This window comes from Corythoichthys intestinalis, chromosome 19, assembly GCF_030265065.1.
Source record: "Corythoichthys intestinalis isolate RoL2023-P3 chromosome 19, ASM3026506v1, whole genome shotgun sequence".
In the NCBI taxonomy this organism is placed as follows: domain Eukaryota; kingdom Metazoa; phylum Chordata; class Actinopteri; order Syngnathiformes; family Syngnathidae; genus Corythoichthys; species Corythoichthys intestinalis.
Genome location: NC_080413.1, coordinates 1093804 through 1116429, shown reverse-complemented (window position 1 = coordinate 1116429; position 22626 = coordinate 1093804). Strand labels below are relative to the sequence as shown.

Genomic DNA, 22626 nt, shown 5'->3' with positions numbered 1-22626 from the left:
AACACCAACCACAACTACTAATATTACTACTATTACTACTGCTGTGCCTTATAATGCAGTGCACCCTACACATTAAAATGGTTTTAAAATAGGCCATTCGTTGAATGTGCGCCTTATGCTCCAATGCGCTTTATAGTGCAGAAAATACAGTAAATTTAAAAATTCCCTGCAGTGCATCCTATAGAGAATGAAGCACCATGTAATTACTCTGTTGTATGATGTCTTCATTACAATATTAATGCATTAGAAGCGCTAAAGAGCTGCATGTGGCTCTACAGCCCCGGGTCGCCGACCCCTGCTCTACCCAAAATGGCTGTCAGCTACGCAAGAGGACGGTAGACGTCCGATCATCTGATCACTACTAGACATCTAACCCAGTATAATCGTTCACTCATTGGCTGCCAACTCTCTCACTTCAAAAGGATTGGATGTCTTGCGCTATCAGTGGCAGACAATGGGTTAAAGATCCCACCAATGAGTGGATCCGTTGTAGACGGCAGATCCATTTGAAGTGGGCGGGTTCCAAATTTCAAATAGACCGGACGTCAAAGTGCTGTAAATGAGAGCCGTCGAGTGTCATGGTAGCAATGATGTCATATTCCAGTGATTGAGTCAGATATTTAGTATTAAAAGAAGGAAAGTTTCAGTTCAATACCGATACCACGCAGCCAAGTGTCAGAATCATGAGTCCAAAAATGCTATCAGTGCAGCACTAATATAAACATTTTGTAATATGAGTTTTGTTACAATATTCGCTCCTGAAGTCAAATATTGGATTTTGGATCCCCCCCCCCCTTGAAGCGAGCCAAGCAGAAGTCCTTAACTTTTTGTTTTTTTACCCCACTTAGGGTCGCCCAGGACCCAAAGGAGAACCCGGTGATTCTGGCCTACCGGGACTCAAAGTAAGTCTGGCTCATCTCCTGCCTGTTTTTTTTCTGGCGTGTGGGCGTCATCGCCGACCCGCCGGTCATCCGTCAAGCTTTAATACGGCAGCGGGCCGAGTGAGCGTTGACGTGGGAACACGCGAGGGAGTCGCCCTCGCCCACCCGCCCGCCGCTCCAAAGTGAGATAGATAGACGAACGTGTCGGAGGTGGACCGGTGGACGCTTTCCAGGCAGGACGGAAGCCTGAAATTCCTCACGCGCCGTCCCGCTCCATTCACATCTGGCGGGACTCCGCTCGGCAGCCCGCGCTATGTATGAACTCGTCGACGGTCGCTGATCCGTTTGAACCTATAAGCATTTTCTATCCCTTTCCTGTCGGGATTAAAACTTTTTTTCTTAAATGTTTTCATTGCATTCATTCATATAGAAATGAGGTCTCAAACTTGAGCTTCAGGGCCAAGAACGAAAAGTGGTATTTGTCATGTTTGCCATTTTTTACTTGCCATGTGACAAAATTGATTTTGCCATGTGGCATTTTTTTGCCATGTGGCAAAAAAGGGTTTTGCTATGTGGCTTTTTTTCTTGCCATATGGCATTTTTTTTCGCCATGTGGCAAAATTGATTTTGCCATGTGGCTTTTTTTTTTTGCCATGTGGTATTTTTTGCGATGTGGCAAAATTGATTTTGCCATGTGGCATTTTTTATTTGCCATGTGACAAAATTGATTTTGCCATGTGGTATTTTTTACCATGTGGCAAAAAAGGGTTTTGCTATGTGGCATTTTTTGCCATGTGGCATTTTTTTTACCATGTGGCATTTTTTTTTTGCCATGTGGCAAAGTAGGTTTTGTGATGTGGCATTTTTTTCTTGCCATCTGGCATTCTTTTGCCATGTGGCAAAATTGATTTTGCCATGTAGCATTGATTTTGCCATGTGGCAAAATTGATCTGCCATGTGGCATTTTTTTTTTTGCCATGTAGCATTTATTTTGCCATGTGGCTTTTTTTTTTTTTTTTTTTTTTTTGTGCCATGTGGCAAAATTGATTTTGCCATGTAGCAAAAAGGGTTTTGCTATGTGGGATTTTTTTCTTGCTATATGGCATTTTTTTTGCCATGTGGTAAAATTGTTTTGCCATGTGGCATTTTTTTGCCATTTGGCAAAATTGATTTTGCCATGTGGCATTTTTTTTTGCCTTGTATTTTTTTGCCATGTGGCAAAATGGATTTTACCATGTGGCATTTTTTATTTGCTATGTGGCAAAATTGATTTTGCCATGTGGCATTTTTTTTTTGCCATGTGGCATTTTTTTTACCATGTGGCATTTTTTTTTTTTTTTGCCATGTGGCAAAGTAGGTTTTGTGATGTGGCATTTTTTTCTTGCCATCTGGCATTTTTTTGCCATGTGGCAAAATTGATTTTGCCATGTAGCATTTATTTTGCCATGTGGCAAAATTGATTTGCCATGTGGCATTTTTTTTTGCCATGTAGCATTTATTTTGACATGTGGCTTTTTTTTTTTTTTTTTTTTTTGCCATGTGGCAAAATGGATTTTAGTTTGCGGCATTTGTTTGAGGGGTATGTGGCAGTTTTTGGAGTGGCATTTTTGCAGGCCATGCACGTCCATGCCATTGACGGCTATACACGTCCAAATTTTCCATTCATATTAAAAGGCCAAAAAACCTGTGTGGCTCCTGATTTTTGACCATACACTTACCATTACAGCGCATTGACATTCAACTGGCACCCAAATAAGGCTATGCCATTGACTAATGGTAAGTGTATGGTCAAAAATCACAGCCACGCATGTTTTTTTTTGTCATTGAAAATGAATGGAAAATTTGGACGTGCATAGCCGTCAATGGCATAGCCCATATCACAAGTCAACAAAATGTTCCCGAGAAAAATGGCAACGATTAGTTAAACATTCGGTCTTTTTGAAGGCTGTTGCGGGGCGGGCTGTGGGCAGAAGGAGGGTGTATTTGGGCGTTGTATAGGATTATTGTCTTTTTGTGGGTTGGACAGGAGGATTCGGGAGTTACTGTTGTCAGGGCAACCAGGGTTGTGGACTTTGCCACCTCAGCGCAACGTGAGTGCTAAGAGTTCACTTGTTGGTCACCGGTTCCTCATTATTCCTTGTCGTGGGATTCTAGATGTCTTTCCTCGTCAGCGTCAATCTTGCTCAGTCAGTTGCATGACGCACGCATTGGGCTTCCGTGATAAGAAGGCGTCATGTATCTCATATGCCCTATGTCAAATATATTCTGATTGTTTTCCTTAAACTATTATATAAGTGCTGTTTTTTTTTTATATTGGGTGTATTAGAGTAGTACAAACAGTCGATCGGTAAATACAAGAAAAGATACTTTTCCCTTCAAAGTGGATTGGACGCGGATTGCCGTCAATGGTTGTTTTCAATATCAATTTCCTTCTTTATCCTCTGTGACCTAGGCTTGTAGTCAATGCTAACTTTACAGGCGAACAGGGTTCTTCTTTGAGTGGCGCATTTTTCGGGGCACCCTTGTGATGTGTCGCTCCTTTGTTTGAGCGCAGGGCTCCCCGGGACCTCGCGGACCAATGGGACCCGTCGGACCCGCCGGCGTCAGGGTGAGTTCCGGGCGGGAAGAACTTTTTGAGGACAGGATGACTTTTCCCTCTGCGTTTTTCAGGGACCGCAAGGGAAGGACGGCCTGACCGGACCCCGAGGTCCCGCCGGGCCCATGGTGAGTGAGAACGTCGTCCACCCGGCGTGCCCTTTTTTTGCCTTCTCACAAGAATCTCCTCTCAGGGACCCCCCGGCTCTCCCGGAGCTCCTGGTCTGGAAGGAAAACCCGGGAACACCGGTCCCAATGGAGCTCCCGTGAGTTTCGTCGCCTAACTTTTGGTCTGTGAGCGGTAAAAGACATTGCAGCTGACTCGTATCTATGTGTGCATGCCCTTTCAGGGTTTGGTGGGACCAAAAGGCGACAAAGGAGAACGCGTGAGTCCTTTAGGGGTGACGCAAACCGATTGGGACGGTCAAACTGTGCCACTTATTGACCTGATAAATTCAGACTAGTGTTGCACTACTTGATTCCGATATCGTACCAACACAGCACTAAAATGACCTCATCGGTACTGGGGAGTACTAAGAAATAACACACCTATGTTGCTCAATATGTGCTTTTCAACATTTAGTTTCCAACCGCTGCTTGACCTACCCAAGATGGCCGCCAGAACACTAACTAAAGGAGTTCTCGTCACTCTTCCCAAGATTATGATGGGCGTCCAGTTATCCTCTGCCGTGAATTTCAATGCGTTTATCACTAGTACTCCTCTTAAAATCAGAAATAGGCTAGTTATGAATTCATTGTAATGTCATTGCATTGATTTTGATGGGAACGTTGACTCAGAGCGGCCATGTTGGTAGGGGCAACGGAAGTTCTTTTCTTGCTTCTACCGTCGATTGGAATGAGTTACTAGTTTTAGCTAGACATCCAATCCATTTGAAGCAGTAGGGTGGCACGTTCGTTTGTTTGCTGCCATCCCTCCCACTTCAAATGGATTGTACTTCAAGCGCCATCAATGGCAGTCTGACTGCCATGATAGCAATGACATTACATTTAAATGCAGCATTTTTTTTTTTTTTCAAAACCAGGGCTGTCAAAATTATTGCGTTAACGGGCGGTAATTTTTTTTTTTTAATTAATCACGTTAAAATATTTGATGCATTTAACGCACATGCCCTGCTCAAACAGATTAAAATGACAGTGTCATGTCCATTTGTTACTTGTGTTTTTTTGTCTTTTGTCGCCCTCTGCTGGCACTTGGGTAAGACTGATTTGATGGGTTTCTCCACCCATGAGCATTGTGTATTGACATCAACAACGGCGAGCTACTAGTTTCTTTTTTGTTTGAAAATTTTACAAATGTTATTAAAACGAAAACATTAAGAGGGGTTTTAATATAAAATTTCTTTAACTTGTACTAACATTTATCTTTTAAGAACTACAAGTCTTTCTATCCATGGATCACTTTGACAGAATGTTAATCATGTTAATGCCATCTTGTTGATTTATTGTTATAATAAACAAATGCAGTACTTATGTACAGTATGTTGTATGTATATAGCCTTCTTGTGTCTTATCTTTCCATTCCAACAATAATTTACAGAAAAATATGGCATATTTTATAGATAGTTTGAATTGCGATTAATTACGATTAATTTTTAAGCTGTGATTAACTTGATTAAAAATTTTAATCGTTTGACAGCCCTATTCAAAACATGTATCGGCAAAAATTGTATCGCTGCAACACTAATTTGAATTTATCTGGTGTGTGTATACATAAATATTGTCACTCTGGTGAGTACCCGATTGGTCCTGTGCACACGTGAAACTTCCTCTCATGTTCGATACGCGCAGTCACAATCGGGTATTGACAAACATCGACATGCACCATCTTGACGCTGTCCTTTTCGTCGTCAGGGTGACTTTGCGCCTCAGAATATGATGCGCTCCATCGCCAGGCAGGTGTGCGAGCAGCTGGTCAACGGTAAGTCGGAATTTTCCCGTCCCGTCCCGTCCCGATCTTTCTCACTGACCTGTCTCGTCCTCGCCCGTCACAGCTCAAATGAACCGCGTCAACGGCCTCCTCAACCAGATCCCCAGCGGCATTCAGCGTAACAGCAACCCCGGGCCGCCGGGGCCCGCCGGACCCCCCGGCAGGCCGGGACCGCGCGGAGAGCCGGGCCCCACGGGCAGGAACGGCTTCCCCGGAAACCCGGGACTGCCGGGCCAGACCGGGGAGGCGGGACACGTCGGAGAGAAGGGCGAGCCCGGCCCGGCGGGAGTCGGGCAGAAGGGCCCCCGGGGACCCCCGGGTACGTTTCCACTCACGCCCGTCCACTGGCGCGTTTAGACTAAGGCTGCGCAAATCAGTCAAATATTTCAACATCAGAGCCACCATAGAGAATGTCAAGTCTATTTTTATGTGTATATACTACTTACGCCTGTATATGCTACCTAGCTATAAGTAGCATTACCAGCTCGTGACGACTTCATTTACTGAGGCCTGATAACCAATATGACAGGAAGAGGGAAGTCGGGACCAGAGGTAGGAAGTAATGAGTTACATTTACTCTGTTACATTTACTTGAATAACTTTTTGAGAAAAATGGACTTCTAAGAGTAGTTTTACTTGAGTAGATTTGTGAAGAAGAAACGCTACTCTAACTCCACAAGATGTTACATTTTTCCTTTGTTCTACACATTAATTTGACTGTTTGCATCGCAGGCAAAAAAAAAAAAGTTCCAACAATGAGACGTTGCAACAATAATCACATGACTCCATTATACCAATCAGACTCAAGTCTGCTGCCCTACAATCACGTCGGCCTATTCAATCACGTGGCATCTTTAAAGCACCATTAAAAAAAGTATTTGACAAAGAGCGCTAGCCTCAACAGGACACGAAAGCACAGATTTTAGACTTTTAGACTTCTCTCCTATTTTTTATTTGGCGCCGATTGACCACGGATAACCGGAGATATGATCCTTTTAACTTCATAATAGGAACTCTGAAGGAACTACAGTATTCACTATTTAAACTAGTAACTATTTCCTCCACTAGAGGGCACTCGTGCTCTTTGGACAAGTGATGCTTCCTTTGTTTTTTTTCTCTCGCTGGAATTCAATGATTTCTTTGGCTTAATGTGGTTATGGTAAATGGTGTTACACTTATATAGCGCTTTTCCACCTTATGTAATGGGCAATTGTACAGTACAAACAGTTCACATGGATAACTTTATAATTGATTAAAACTAGGGCTGTCAAACGATAAAAACTTTTAATCGAGTTAATTACAGCTTAAAAATGAATTAATCGTAATTCATCGCAATTCCACCTCTTAAATATGCCCTGTTTTTCTGTAAATTATTGTTGGAATGGAAAGATAAGACACAAGATGGATATATACATTCAACATACGGTACATAAGTACTGTATTTGTTTATTATAACAATAAATCAACAAGATGGCATTAACATTATTAACATTCTCTTAAAGCGATCCATGGATAGAAAGACTTGTAGTTCTTAAAAGATAAATGTTAGTACAAGTTATAGAAATTTTATATTAAAACCCCTCTTAATGTTTTCGTTTTATTGAAATTTGTAAAATTTTCAATCAAAAAATAAACTAGTAGCTCGCCATTGTTGGTGTCAATAATTACACCATGCTCACTCATGGTACTAACCCATAAAATCAGTTGGGCCCAAGCGCCAGCAGAGGGCGCCAAACACCAAAAAACAAAAAGCGGACATTACACTGTACTGTCATTTTAATCTGTTTGAGCGGGGCCTGTGCGTTAATTGCGTCAAATATTTTAACGTGATTAATTTAGAAAATTAATTACCGCCCGTTAACGCGAAATTTTTGACAGCCCTAATTGAAACTGATTTTTTTTTTTTTTTATCAAACATCGTAAGCAGTTACTCACAATGTTACTCATGACTTGAGTATTCTTTCCACCAAATATTTTTTTACTTGTACTTGAGTACATTTTTTGGAAGACTACTACTACTTTTACTTGAGTAACATTATTTAGAAGTAAGAATACTCTTACTTGAGTCAAATTTTTGGCTACTCTACCCACTTCTGGTCGGGACAGATATGCTTTGAAATGATTATTTCTTTACCTGTTTGACTTTGCGATTGACGGCAATAATTTCTTGCCATTTATGGCGATATTACGTTTTCCCTGCCCTCATTTAGACGCCGATTGACAGCCTTTAACATATTCACTCTCAGGTCCGCCAGGAGAGAGCAGGACGGGCCCCCCCGGGCCGACGGGCTCCACGGGAGCTCGCGGCCCGCCCGGGCGCCCCGGTTACGCTGGCGCACGCGGACCCCCAGGGGCGGCCGGCTATTGCGACTCGTCCCAGTGCGTGGGAATTCCCTACAACGGGCAAGGTTACGCAGGTAAGTCGGACACTTCCTCTTGCCCGTACGCCTAGTTAACGCCGCCTTCCGTTTGCATGACAAACATTCATTAAACATTTTTTTTTTTTTAAATTTCATAATTGCTTTGGGTACATTTATTTTTTTAGCAGTTTTGCAAATTTTTGCTCATCACAATCAGACCGTCGTGTTTTTTCCTATGATATAATCATTTTGTAGAATTTCATAGCCCCTTGAGTTATTAGGAACAAATAAACATTATATTTTCTTTTCCCCCCGATTCTCACGATTGGCAGTCATTTTTGCTTCCGAAACAAATAGTTAATGTTGCAGATTTTTGCTGTTCACATTCAGGCCAAACGATGATTACGTTTTGAGCGACTGCCAACAATTCAAGTTAATCGAATGAATGTATTTCCTACATGAAATCTAGCAAGTTCCATCTTTCATTTGAGACAAGTCTCAAAGTCTCGATTCATTGAGCTTGAAGGGGAAGTTGAGAATTTTGACATCGGGCTTAATCTTCAAGTTAGCGAGGGTTTAATTAGTCGGCGAAGTTGAATTCAACAAATTCAGTGTAGTTCGTTAGTTATTTGTTAGTTTCAGGGCTCCAGAGTGGCTAAGCTAGCGTGAGTCAATTGGGCTGACTTAGCATGTGAAGGAATCTGACCTTTAAGCCAGACTGCCGGAATCACGCCAGCCGAACCGCCGATTGGAACCGCTGGCGCAGATCCAACGACCCTGGCCGGCAAGATCCCGACCACCCGGCAAAAATGCCAAACTCTGCGCTTTCACCTTAGTCTTAATCCTTTGTACTGACTCCATTTTGAAAGCTGGAAGAAGGCTTACCAAGAACAAGTTGACATTTTATTCAGGTCGACAGCGATCGTACATCAAGGCAAAACAGAAACAGACTCAGGCAAGGAGGCACTGTCACTAGAGGTGGGTATACACTAGTTCCAAAATTGTTCAAAAATCCTCTCAGGCTAAACAAACTACTATTTCAGTATCAAGTTAACCGTTAAAAACTGTAAATAAAATACTCAAGTCCCCATTCTGTATTGGCAGCTTTAAACTACATTCAATTAATTTAATGTTGTGAATCAACCTATAAAGTTGTTAAAATTGCTCCTGTTATTCCATAATTTCCCTTCTGTCTACTTTCGACGTGAAAGTTTTAAAACCGTTTCATCATTTAAAGATAGATTCAAGTCAAGATTTTGCCGATTTTTTTTTTTTTTTTTAAGATAAAAAGTAATTAGGTTCGCTACAACAGAGCCTTCTAGAGAAGTCTACTGCTTTAAGATGGCGCCTGTTTACTAGCGCGGGAAGGTCTGTCATTTCGCATCTATTTCTTGGTATATGATCTAACACGGCCATCGTCTGTCATTTCACATCTAGTTCTAGGAATATGTGATATCTACCATAGCCCGTATGTTGCCGTATGTTTGTAGCAACTAGCAACTGGGCGCTGTTTTTAGTGGCTGATGGCCGCAGTCAGGTGTTATTGTTTTTTTTTTTATCTAGCGGCATGAGTTGAACATGATATTTACTCTCGGTCCGTTCCTCATTGCGTCCTGAAGACCGCGCTGACTGTGTTTTATTTCCGCTTTACCTGGTATAATTCAATATTCAGAATTGGGATGTTTGTGAATCGTTCTCAAATCTTCCACGGCCGAATCGCGAATAATCTAAGAATCAAAGATTTTGCGCGCCTCTAAAGGTCACCATATCACAAGTAAACAAAAGGTTCCGAGAAAAATGACGACGACTAGTTAAACAGTCTTTTGAAGGCTCTCGCGGGGCTGTCTGTGGGCAGAAAGAAAGGTGTGTTTAGCATAATCTTCTATCGCAGTTTGGGCTGTTTAGGATTATTGTCTGTTTGTGGATTGGACAGGAGGAGTCGTGAGTTACTGTTGTCAGGGCAACGAGAGTTGTGGATTTTGCCACCTCAGCATCAAAGGGGCTCTTGGAGTCTTGTCAGTCATGTTATCAGTTGGATATCGGGCATTCTCCAGTGTTTTTTTTTGTTTGTTTTTTATTTATTTATTTATTTTCCTTTCAGGCATGACAAATCCAAACAACCATACAGAATTGATATGTTTTTACAATTAATTCAACCCGAAAAGAAAAGGGCAGACGGGAGAAGCCGAAGCTTATTGAATCCCGCCCCCAGTATACCATATCGGACGCAGAAAATATCGAATAACAATTTTTTTTTTTTCCCGTTTTTTAACACGACGTAACATCACACTCCTCTGACGTAAACTCTGATGAGGAGGATTTTTACTTTAACCAAAATGTTTCGAAAATTCAAAATTTTTGTTTTTTTCCCATGTGTTGGGACAGGAGAATTGATCGTGAGAGTTGGTAGTGCAGATGTGGGCTTGTCAGCGTCAATCTTGCTCAGTCAGTTGTATGACATACACATTGGGCTTCCGTGAAAAGAAGGTGTCATGTATCTCTTATGCCCTATATTTTGCTTGTGCTAAGTGCTATTTATTTTATATTGGGTGTGTTAGAGTAATACAAACAGTCAAACAGTAAATACGAGAATATATATTATTCCCTGATTACATTGTGATAGAGTAATACAAACAGTCGATCGGTAAATACGAGGAAAGATACTATTCCCTGACTGATTAGATTAAGTGCGTTAGAATAATGCAAACAGTTAGAAAGTGCCTATGAGAAAAGGTACTATGTCCTTCATCCGATAAAAAACAGCATATGCACACTTGATTTTGGAACAATTATCATCATTTTGAATTTATTTAATATGTTGGCTCTTTTCGTAGATCTGTATCATTTTGTTATTGGCATGCTGAGTCAGCCTAATTGACTCGTGCTAGCTTAGCCATTTCACAAACTGCAGGGAATTTGTTGAAATCAACTCCACCAACTAATTAAACCCCTGCTACCTTTTTCTGAATTTCTAAATTTTTTGGGAAAACCTTTTTCTGACCCCGGTGCGCTGTGCTGATCGTTGCAGGTTCGGCCTAATTTTTTCTTTAGCGCCTGCGCTGCTTTCACGACTTCCCGAAACGCTCGTTTGAGCTAACAAACTTTGCTGCCTCACCTCAACTCACCTCAACAACAACAACAAACAAACAAGAACGGCAAGAAAGAGGAACTAACCGAGCGGAAAGATGGCTGGCTGGCGGCCATTTTGCATCTTGACGCCAAACGACGACGAAGAGCATGCGGACCCGCCGGCCGACGCGAGCCACGCCGACGTACTAATAAAGAGGAAATCGACTCTTTATGCTTTGCTTAACCTGCTGCAGCTTGCCAACTCCAAACCGCTTTTTTAAAACCAATATTAATCATCAATAATGCAATCAACTCCCACTATTTTACTCATCTGTCATTGAATGGTTTAGCGACCTTGTTCAACTTTAAATTGTCTAAATTAGGACTGCAACCAGTAATTATTTAGAAAATGGACTAATCTTTTTTTAATTCACTTGTTGCCTGCCATTGACAATGATCGACGTCCAATTCAATTAACCCCTTAATGCCTGCAGTCACATTTAATGCATAAAACATTGGAGGAATACAAAAATAATATGAATTAAAAAAAAGTACTACCATATTTTCTGCACTTCAATGAATGGCCTATTTTAAAACTGTTTTCATATATAAGGTACAATAGTAGTAGTGGTGGTTGGGGCTGTGTTATACATCCACTAGATGGTGCTGCGCTAAAGAGAATGTCATGTCATGATTAAGCAATATTGATCCATATATAAGGCACTTCAGATTATAAGGCGCACTGTCTACTTTTGAGAAAATGGCTTTTAGGTGCGCCTTATAGTGCGGAAAGTACGGTTAATATAGGACAAATTGGAAAAATACAGCTATAACGCTAGAAATCCTACAATTAAAAACAAAATGTTTTTTATTCGTTGCCTGCCATTAACAATGATAGACGTCCAATTCATTTAACTCCTTAATGCCTGAAATGACATTTAACAAACATAAAAGAGCAATGGAGGAATATAAAAATAGTATGAATTGAAAAAAAGTAGGGCTGTCAAACGATTAAAATTTTTAATCGAGTTAATTACAGCTTAAAAATGAATTAATTGTAATTAATCGCAATTCAAACCATGTAAAAAATATGCCATATTTTTCTGTAAATTATTGTTGGAATGGAAAGATAAGACACAACATTCAACATACTGTACATAAGTATTGTATTTGTTTATTATAACGATTAATCAACAAGATGGCATTAACATTATTAACATTCTCTTAAAGCGATCCATGGATAGAAAGACTTGTGTTCTTAAAAGATAAATGTTAGTACAAGTTATAGAAATTTTATATTAAAAGCCCTCTTAATGTTTTTGTTTTATTAAAATTTGTAAAATTTTCAATCAAAAAATAAACTAGTAGCTCGCCATTGTTGATGTCAATAATTACACCATGCTCACTCATTGTCCTCAAACCCATAAAATTATTTGGACCCAAGCGCCAGCAGAGGGCGCCAAACACCAAAAAACAAGTAACAAGCGGACATTACACTGCTGTCATTTTAATCTGTTTGAGCGGGGCATGTGCGTTAATTGCGTCAAATATTTTAACGTGATTAATTTAAAAAATTAATTACAGCCCGTTAACGCGATAATTTTGACAGCCCTACAAAAAAAAAATTATATTTAATAATATTTTATTTAATTAAATTGGAATAAGTAATACTGTAGTAAATATATTTATAAATACAGTAGAGTCGAATAGTAGAAATCTGTAAATAAAAATTCAAAATTCATTAATTATCAAAAAAGAACTTAAAAATAAAAACCCTACTTTTTGTATTTTCAAAAATGTAATTTTTTTTTTTTTTTTCATTTATCATTTCATTGGGGTATTTGTTTCATTTCGAATTTTCCGATTATTAGTTGTCTTCATTTTTTTTAATGACTATTCATGTTCAATGCCAATTCAGGCATCAAGGGCTTAAAGTAAGAAGACGTCAATTATTCATTGGCCGCTCCCAAGCCAAATGAATTGGACGTCCGATGCCGTCAATGGCTGCCAATCGCCAAATCGGATTAAAAAAAAAAAAGAAGAAGAAGAAGAAAATAATTTTTGTCCCATTTTTCAAAAATAGTCCAATTTGCAAAAAATGCCCAAATTCTACCAAACAAGTGGGGATTGATTGCATTGGATAACAGGACGACGATGTTTCCTTCTGGAGAAGAGGGACGTCATCCGCACAAAAGCCAAAGAAAAAGCCAAGGGATGAATGTTGACTAACACGCTTGCCGGCAACTAACACCGAGCGCCGTGACGACGACGACTCCAACAGGAACTGGTTTGTGATCAGGCCGCTTCCCGTCGACGGCCGGCAACTCCCCGGCGGCGACGACCCAAGAGGAATCGTCTGCCGAGAGGCGACGTCGGAAGCGCTCGCTCACCGGGAACGCCTCCTCCTAGAGCGCCTCGTCATCTTCGTCTGACCTCCGCAACTTGTGTGTTTGATAGCGTGTGTGCGTGCGTGCGTCAACATTTGTAACATATTTGCTTTGTTTTTGTATCGGCAGCAAGAAAGGCTCTTTTGCTCACTTTAGCCATGTGGCCACTATTTATCAGCGCTCCATATTAGTCACTTCCTGTAAAGCTCGTGTAGCCACGCCCCTCATTTGCATGTCTTTGATGTTCATTTTCTTTCAGATTGTCAGTCAACGTGACAACTTTTTATTTATTTTTCACACAAGGAAAAGGAAGCTTTTTTCAATAAAACCACAGAAAACTCCAAACGACTGCGGGTGGCTTTTCTATATGTGTGAGCGCAAGAATTCACCGGGAACGCTTGCGGTGCCGTCCAATTCATTTTTGACCGGACGTCTAGCAGACAGGGAGTTGAGTATTCAGCTTCTGGTGAAAAAAAAACTGAGGATTAATGCTAAATAGAGTTGTGCGATAGTGACTTTTTAACCAACAACCAATATCTCGATATTATCCAAATCCAAAAAGCCGATAAGGATATCCAACTGATACCGATATATGCGGTCGTGGACTGAACATATTATGGCTATAATATAATATATCAGTATAACATAACATATTATAGAATGGAATGGAATGGAATTTTATTGTCATCATCATCGGTATCATTGACAATCATTGACAATTACAAAATGTGATATGACTTGCCCGAAGGAACTGAAGAAGACGACAAAGGCGGACGGTTTGAAGCATATGCTTATCATTTTCCCGTCCCCCATACAACTAAAGACGCACATTCAGGAGTGCGTCTGTACACGGTGAAGGCTGAGCAGCAAATCCAATTGTACTGCGATCCCTCAGTGGATGCTTTACTAATGATAAATGTAACAACTTCAAGGTTTTCCAAATAAACATTCTGTGAAAAATAAGAGAACAACTTCAACCGAGTTATGGAAAAAGTACCATATTTTTAGGACTATAAGGCACACCTGACTGTAAGACGCCACCCGCCAAATTTGACACAGAAACGGCATTTGTTCATAGATAAGCTGCACCGGACTATAAGCCGCAGCTGTCCTCACTGTATCGTGGGATATTTTACACCCAAAGATATTAACCGGTAACACTATAATTGACAGCAGCGTCATAAGACCGTCATAATTTTGACATGACACAGTCATGAGCCATAGACTTCATAATGTATTCACAGGGCGCAGGGGCGATAAGTAGGGGGGGCCTGCATTGTTGGCGAGGCCGTCAAAGCTGACCGAGTGGAATCACAGACAAAGCTTTTTTCGTTGAAAATTCTTGTGAATAAATGCTTAAACCCCTGAATTCTTTATATGTATATATGGACGTAAAACAGTCTAGATCAGGGGTCCCCAAACTACGGCCCGCGGGCCAGATGCGGCCCGCCTCCACATTTGGTCCGGTCCTCTGAACAACTTTTTTTTTTAATTTAAAAAAAATAATAATTTTTTTTTAACTTGTGTTATTTATTTCCTGGCTTATTTGGTTATTATCTATTTATTAATAGTGTTATATTATATTATATTATATTACATTATATTATTGTTTTTATTTTATTCACTTTTGTTCCGTGAAGAATCCAGAAAGGGTTATTTGATTGTGGCTTCTGAAAAACAATACATTTTTACATTGAGGCACTCCTGCAATCGCCACACTTTTTCTGTTACAAACTGACCCCGGCCCCTCATCAAAGAAGGGAAAAGTTATGTGGCCCTCAGAGGAAAAAGTTTGGGGACCCCTGGTCTAGATTCTTGGTTAAGTGCAAAAAAAAAAAAAAAAAAAAAAACGCGCACAGTTAGCATTTATTTTACGTAAAAATGTTGAAGTGCAATGCTAGTCTGTTAGTGAATGTAGCTAGCAGCCGCCTGATGTAAGCAGCTTTTCCGTTGAAAATTCATGTGAATGAATGCTTAAATCCCTGAATTCTTTATAGATATGGACGTAAAACAGTTTTGATTCTTGGTTAAAAGCAAAAAAACGTGCAGTTAGCATTTATTTTACCTAAATATGTCAAAGTACGATGCTAGTCTGTTACTCAGTGTACCTAGCGCCCGCCTGATGTATACGGAGCTCTTCCGGTGAAAATTCTTGTGAATAAATGCTTAAATCCCTGAATTCTTTGTAGATATGGACATAAAACTAGTCTCGATTCTTGGTTTAAAGCAAAACAACCGTGCAGGTAGCATTTATTTTACGTAAATATTGCGAACTGTGAGGGTATTCTGTAAGGAAATTAGCAGCCACCATATGTAAACAGAGCTTTTTTCTGTTGAAAATTCTTGTGAATAAATGCTTAAATCCCTGAATTCTTTATAGATATGGACGTAAAACAGTCTCGATTCGTCGTAACCCTGGGGACTGCCTGTATGACTTGTAAGGCGCAAATAATGTGGTGAGATGGCAAGAACTGCTATGGTAAACTGGCTGCAGACGTTAGCTCGTCCATTTAGCTCTCTCTTTACCCACAACAGCTCGCTCGCCTGACATATGATGACGTCGGCAGAAAGTGCTGGAACATAAGAAAAATACTTACACCTAAACACCAGCAGGGTGCGAAAAAAACACCAGAAACATAGGCAGGTAATAAATGGCAACGACAGCACTGCCATATGCATTTAGGCGCAAAACCAATGTTCTTATTATCTGATATCATTTTAAAATGCTTTTATGGTCCGATATTAACGGCTATCTGGTTATTCTAAATTGCTAATATAGCGAGCAAGTTTCAATACAAAGCAAAACTTCCTGAAGGAATGCGGCTTCCCAGCCAAGCCGCCGGAACACCGACAGCCGAAACAGAAGGCGTCCCGCTGGCGCAGCTCCAGCAAGTCTGCCTGAAGGCCAAACTCTGCGCATTCGCTCCAGCGTTAACCCTTTTTACTGACTCCATTTTGAACGGTTTAAAGGAAGCTCACCGGGAACAAGTTGACAATGTATTCGTCGACAGTGATGAAAAAACAAGTCAAAAACAGCCGACGGAAAGGCAATGCTGGATCCAGGGTCAGCAAAACAACGGATACATCGGAATGTTCAGGAGAAGCGACAGTTGTTAGCTAAATGTTCAGTCTTTTGAAAGCTGCGGTGGAGTGGGCCGGGCGGAAGGCGTGCCTGGGTGTTGCCTTGGGATCATCCTTCTGTGGCAGGTTTGTGCGGTCAAGTTCGTGTGTCATCTTTCGTGGCTGGGACGTGGTTACCCCGGCAACAGAAGCATGTCTTGACGTCTAAGGCACCGAGCTATCAACTTGTTGTCTTGGTAGGGCGAGGGTGTTCTGACCCCACCGAAGAGATGCTGACGTCCTTTCCTTCGCTTATCAGGCGAGGGCTGATAAGTCGGTCAACTTTACTGTGTCAAATGGCATGGAGTAATTAAATGCTTTACTATAATGAATGTGTTAGACTAATGTAAACAGTTATACGGTGTCTGCTAGAAAGGTAACTAGCCCCTTCATATCGAAAGATTGGAATCAAAGACACTTTGTCATATTTTGATGAACTTTAATAGCTAAAAGTTCCTTTAAAATGAGGTGTTTTTCCATTAGCCTCAAATAACTTTGGCATATCACCGCCTATAAATGTCAAACTAAGAATACACGTCAACAACTTTCCAACTGTTAAAACAGCTTTACAATCTTATTTCATGAATTTATTCCTTGGCTGCCATTGACAGGGATAAACGTCCATGTATTGCTTTCAAATCATAAATTGTCCCAATGAAGTTCTTACATTGAACTCATTGGTTGCCATTGACAATTATAGATGTCCAATCCGTTGGAAGCGGAAGGGTTTGGCAAGGACTCTCTGTCAAGTGAGAGCTAGGCGAAAGGCCAAAGTGAATTCCTACTCTCTCTCCTCCTCCTCCAGAGATGAGAAGCGCTGACTCAAAGCTTTGACGTTGGAAAAAGTTGCCTCACGTTGCCCATTCCAAGAATCGGGATCGGTCTTAATCCCCCCGGAACCAGACGTCGCTAATGAAAGTCACACGTACGCGTCAACATGACCTGACAATATGGAGTGCATATTATTATGTCGCTTATGCGGAATGTTTGGAGAGCGATATTATTTCCTAATTGCCAGCAGATTTCAACCCATCAAAACAATAGCAGCGGCTACTACCGGCACGTGTTTATGACTTCAAACCATAAAAGCTAATTCTTTAAAAGAAAAAAAACGTTATTGAACATGTGGTGGTATGTTGCGTCCATTTGTTTTCAAGGTCACAACAAAGACGATTGATTGTTGTTGTTGTTTTAAATATTTTACACCTTTTCGGGTTATGTGTTATGTGATGGCACCGTGGTTTTGCAATCATTAACTGATATGAGATCATGTTTTAGAGCTAAATATGGATTTTTAGGGTTGTTTTTTTTTCTTCACACGTTGGTGAGGTCACCAACTGGAAACATTGATGTATGTATCCCCTTTCAATAATTGTAACCCCACCCCCTTTTTTTTTTTTTTTTTTTTTTTTTAACTTTATATGAAAATAACGCACAAGCGCACGCGTGCGCGCACAGAAATATTTGTATCGTTTTAAATGAATTTTGGATGAAAATGATGCGGGACTGACATCTAGTGGATGATGACGATACTGCATGAAATGACTGGCTTTTATTGGTAACGCCTCACCATCGTACACAAAAAAAAACGCGTTAGGATATATGGTCAAAAAAAATTTCTAGAAAAAACGCCTTACGGTACATGGTCGGATTTTTCAAGATTAAAAACGCCTTAATATACATCCTTGATATTTTTTTCTAGATATATAATGTCTTACTCTACATGGTCATATTTTACCAAAATGAAAAAAAGGCATTCCTATGCATGGTCGATTTTGTTTTCCAGATTGAAATAAAAATACTTCACCATTCATGGTATTTTTTTTCTAGAAAAAAACGCCTTACTATACATGGTCAATTTTTTTAAAGATGAAAAACGCCTTACTATACATGGTCAATTTACTTTGAGGGGGAAAAAAGCCTTACAATACATGGTCAATTGTTTTTCTATCAAGATAAAAAGAAAAAAGATGAGAACTGCGTGGTCAATTTTTTTCCAAGATTAAAAAAATGCATACCTATTATACAGGGTCAATTTTTACGCCTTACTATACATGGTCGATTTAGAATAAATTAAACGCCTTACGATACATGGTCAATTTAGAGAAAACAAATGCCTTCGTACACATGGGCGATTTTTTTCAAGATAAAGAACGCCTTACTATACAATGATCATTTTTGTTGTAGAAAAAAACCCCGACTATAGTCAATTTGTTTCAACCTGAAAAACGCCTTATTATAAATGGTCAATTTAGAGGGGGAAAAAAATCCTCAATATAATGGTCTTTTTTTTTCTAGAAAAAATGCCTTACTATACAAGCTTGATTCAGATTTAAAAAAAAAAAAAAAGCCTTATTACACATGGTTGATTTAGAGAGAGAGAGAGAAAAAAACTTACTATATATTATATTTTTTTTCTAGAAAACAGCCTTACTATTCATGGTCAATTTATTCTGAGAAAGAAAACGCCTTAGTAGGTCGTTTTTTTCTTTTTTTTTTTAAACGCCTTACTGCACATGGTCATTTTTTTCTAGAAAAACACCTTGCTATACATTGTCATTGTTTTCTAGAAGAAAAAAAAGCCTTACTATACATGGTCAGTTGTTTTTTTTGTTTTTTGTTTTTAAACGACTTACTACAAATGGTCGATATTTTTCTAGATAAAAACACCTTACTATACATGGTTTTTGTACAAAAAAAACACGCATTACTATAAATGGTTGGGTTTTTTTTTTCTAGCATAAAAATTGCCTTATGATACGTGGTCCTTTTTTTTTCTATTAAAAACAACGCCTTAAGATGGTTGCTGTTTTCTAGAAAAACGGCATACAATACATGGTCAATGTAGAGAGAAAAATGCCTTACTATACATGGTCATTTTTTTCCCCAGAAAATAATCAGTTTACTGTACAAGGTCATTTTTTTTCTAGAAAAAAAAAAAACGCCTTACTATACAGAGGCGTTTTTTTCCCGGAAAAAGCCTTACTATACATTGTCGTTTTGTTTCTAGGAAAAAATGCCTTACTGCACATAGTCAATTTTTTCTAGACAGAAACGCCTTAATAAACATGGTCTTGTTTTCTAGAAGAAAAAAAAACGCCGTTCTATAGATGGTCGTTGTTTTCTAGAAAAACGCCTTACTAACTTGAGCTTTTTTTTTCTAGTAAAAAAATGCCTTACTATACATTGTCATTTTTGTCTAAAAAAAAAAAGCCTTACTATTGATGGTCTTTTTTTTTTTTTCTAGAAAAAAAAACGCTTTACTATGCGTGGTTGTTTTTTCTAGAAGAAAACGCCTTACTATACATGGTCGTTTTTTTTTTTTTTTTTTTTTTCTAGAAAAAAATCCCCTTACAATATATGGTCGATTCAGGGGGGAATCGCCTTACGCATGGTCATTTTTTTTTCTAGAAAAAAAACGCCTTACTATACATGGTCTGTATTTTTTCTAGATAAAAATGCCTTACTATACATTTTGGTTTTGTTTTCTAGAAATAAAGCGCCTTCCTATGCATGATCGTTTTTTTCCCTTGGGAAAAAATGCCTTACTATACGATGGTGGTTCTTATTAGAAGAAAAAAAACGCCTTACTGCACTTGGTCATTCTTTTCTAGACAAAAATGCCTTAAAAACATGGTCTGTTTTTTTCTAGAAAAATGCCTATATGGTCTTTTTTACTAGAAAAAAAAAACGGCTTACAACAAATGTACGATATTTTTTCTAAATAATAACACCTTAGTATACATGTTCTTTTGTTTTCTAGAAAAACAAACACTATACATGGGATGTTTTTCCAGAAAAAAACGCCTTACTATACAATGGTCGATTTAGAGGGGAAAAATGCCTTACTATACATGGTCATTATTTTCTAGACAAAAACACCTTATTGTACATAATCGTTTTTTTTTTGTAGAATCATGCCTTACGATAGATGGTCTTTTTTTTTCTAGACAAAAACGCCTTACCGTAGATGGTCATTTTCTCAAAAAACGCCTTACTATAGATGGCCGTTGTTTTTTAGAAAAATGCCTTGGTTGATTTAGAGGGGGAAAAAAGTCTTACTATACATGGTCTTTTTTTTTTCCAGAAAAACACCTTGCTATATATGGTCTTTTTTCTAGAAAAAAACGGCTTACTACAAATGGTTGATATTTTTTTTCTAGATAAAAACACCTTAGTATACATGGTCTTTTGTTTTCTAGAAAAAAAACTATACTTGGGATGTTTTTCTAGAAAAAGAAAAAAACGCCTTACTATACATGGTCTATTTAGAGAGAAAAAAATGCCTTACGATACATGGTCATTATTGACAAAAACACCTTATTTACATGATCTTTTTTTTTTCTAGAATTTTGCCTTACGATGGTCTTTTTTTTCTAGACAAAAACGCCTTACCATAGATGGCCTTTTTTATCGAAAAACGCCTTACTATACATGGTCTTTTTTTTTCTAGAAAAAAAATCCCCTTACAATACATGGTCGATTCAGGGGGAAAACGCCTTACTATACATGGTCATTTTTTTTCTAGAAAAAAACCCCACCTTACTATACATGGTCTGTATTTTTTCGAGATAAAAATGCCTTACTATACATTTTGGTTTTGTTTTCTAGGGAAAAAGAAGCGCCTTCCTATGCATTTCCCTTGGAAAAAAATGCCTTACTATACGATGGTGGTTCTTTTTAGAAAAAAACGCCTTACTGCACTTGGTCATTTTTTTCTAGACAAAAACCCCGTATTATACATGGTCTGTTTTTTCTAGAAAAATGCCTTTCTATATATGGTCTTTTTTACTAAAAAAAAAAGACGGCTTACTACAAATGGACGATATTTTTTCTAGATAAAAACACCTTAGTATACATGTTCTTTTGTTTTCTAGAAAAACAAACACTATACTTGGGATGTTTTTCCAGAAAAAAACGCCTTACTATACAATGGTCGATTTAGAGGGGAAAAATACCTGACTATACATGGTCATTATTTTCTAGACAAAAACACCTTATTGTACATAATCGTTTTTTTTGTAGAATCATGCCTTACGATAGATGGTCTTTTTTTTTCTAGACAAAAACGCCTTACCGTAGATGGTCATTTTCTCAAAAAACGCCTTACTATAGATGGCCGTTTTTTTTTTTTTTTTTTCCTAGAAAAAAATCCCCTTACAATATATGGTCGATTCAGGGGGGAATCGCCTTACGCATGTTCTTTTGTTTTCTAGAAAAACAAACACTATACTTGGGATGTTTTTCCAGAAAAAAACGCCTTACTATACAATGGTCGATTTAGAGGGGAAAAATGCCTTACTATACATGGTCATTATTTTCTAGACAAAAACACCTTATTGTACATAATCGTTTTTTTTGTAGAATCATGCCTTACGATAGATGGTCTTTTTTTTTTCTAGACAAAAACGCCTTACCGTAGATGGTCATTTTCTCAAAAAACGCCTTATTATAGATGGCCGTTGTTTTCTAGAAAAATGCCTTGGTTGATTTAGAGGGGGAAAAAAGCCTTACTATACATGTTTTGTTTTTTTCCAGAAAAACACTTCGTATACATGGTCTTTTGTTTTCTAGAAAAAACTATACTTGGGATGTTTTTCTAGAAAAAAAAAACGCCTTACTATACATGGTCTATTTAGAGGGAAAAAAATGCCTTACGATACATGGTCATTATTTTCTTGACAAAAACATGATCGTTTTTTTTTCTAGAATTTTGCCTTACGATGGTCTTTTTTTCTAGACAAAAACACCTTACCATAGATGGCCTTTTTTAATCAAAAAACACCTTACTATAGATGGCCGTTGTTTTCTAGAAAAATGCCTTGGTCGATTTAGGGGGGGAAAATAACGTTACTATTCCTGGTCTTTATCTAGAAAAACGCCTTGCTATATATGTTTTTTTTTTCTAGAAAAAAAAACGGCTTACTACAAATGGTTGATATTTTTCTAGATAAAAACTCCTTAGTAAACAATTGTCTTTTATTTTCTAGAAAAAAAAAACTAAGGATGTTTTTCCAAAAAAAAAATACTGCCTCACAATACATGGACATTTTTTTTCCAGAAAAAAAACACCTTACTATACAATGGTCGATTTAGAGGGGGGAAAATGCCTTACGATACATACGATATTTTCTTGACAAAAACACCTGATTTACATGATCTTTTTTTTCTAGAATTATGCCTTACAATAGGTGGTCTTTTTTTTTTTCCTAGACAAAAACGCCTTACCGTAGATGGCCATTGTTTTCTAGGAAAATGCCTTGGTT

General features: G+C 38.7%; 1 protein-coding gene across 4 annotated transcripts in view; it reads left to right on the top strand.

The window, feature by feature from the left end:
• col12a1b (collagen, type XII, alpha 1b) overlaps positions 1-13566 on the top strand; it is a 148082-nt gene extending 134516 nt beyond the window's left edge. For 3 of the 4 annotated variants that reach the window (XM_057823051.1, XM_057823050.1, XM_057823049.1), the window contains 9 exons: positions 849-902; positions 3436-3489; positions 3552-3605; positions 3671-3742; positions 3827-3862; positions 5349-5415; positions 5489-5743; positions 7671-7841; positions 13153-13566. In XM_057823051.1, coding sequence (XP_057679034.1) covers positions 849-902; positions 3436-3489; positions 3552-3605; positions 3671-3742; positions 3827-3862; positions 5349-5415; positions 5489-5743; positions 7671-7841; positions 13153-13262 — 873 coding nt within the window. In that variant the 3' untranslated portion in view covers positions 13263-13566. Of the gene's footprint in view, positions 1-848; positions 903-3435; positions 3490-3551; positions 3606-3670; positions 3743-3826; positions 3863-5348; positions 5416-5488; positions 5744-7670; positions 7842-10812 lie in introns of all 4 variants that reach the window. The other variant, XM_057823052.1, reaches the window with a different exon arrangement.
• Positions 13567-22626: the final 9060 nt, after the last annotated feature.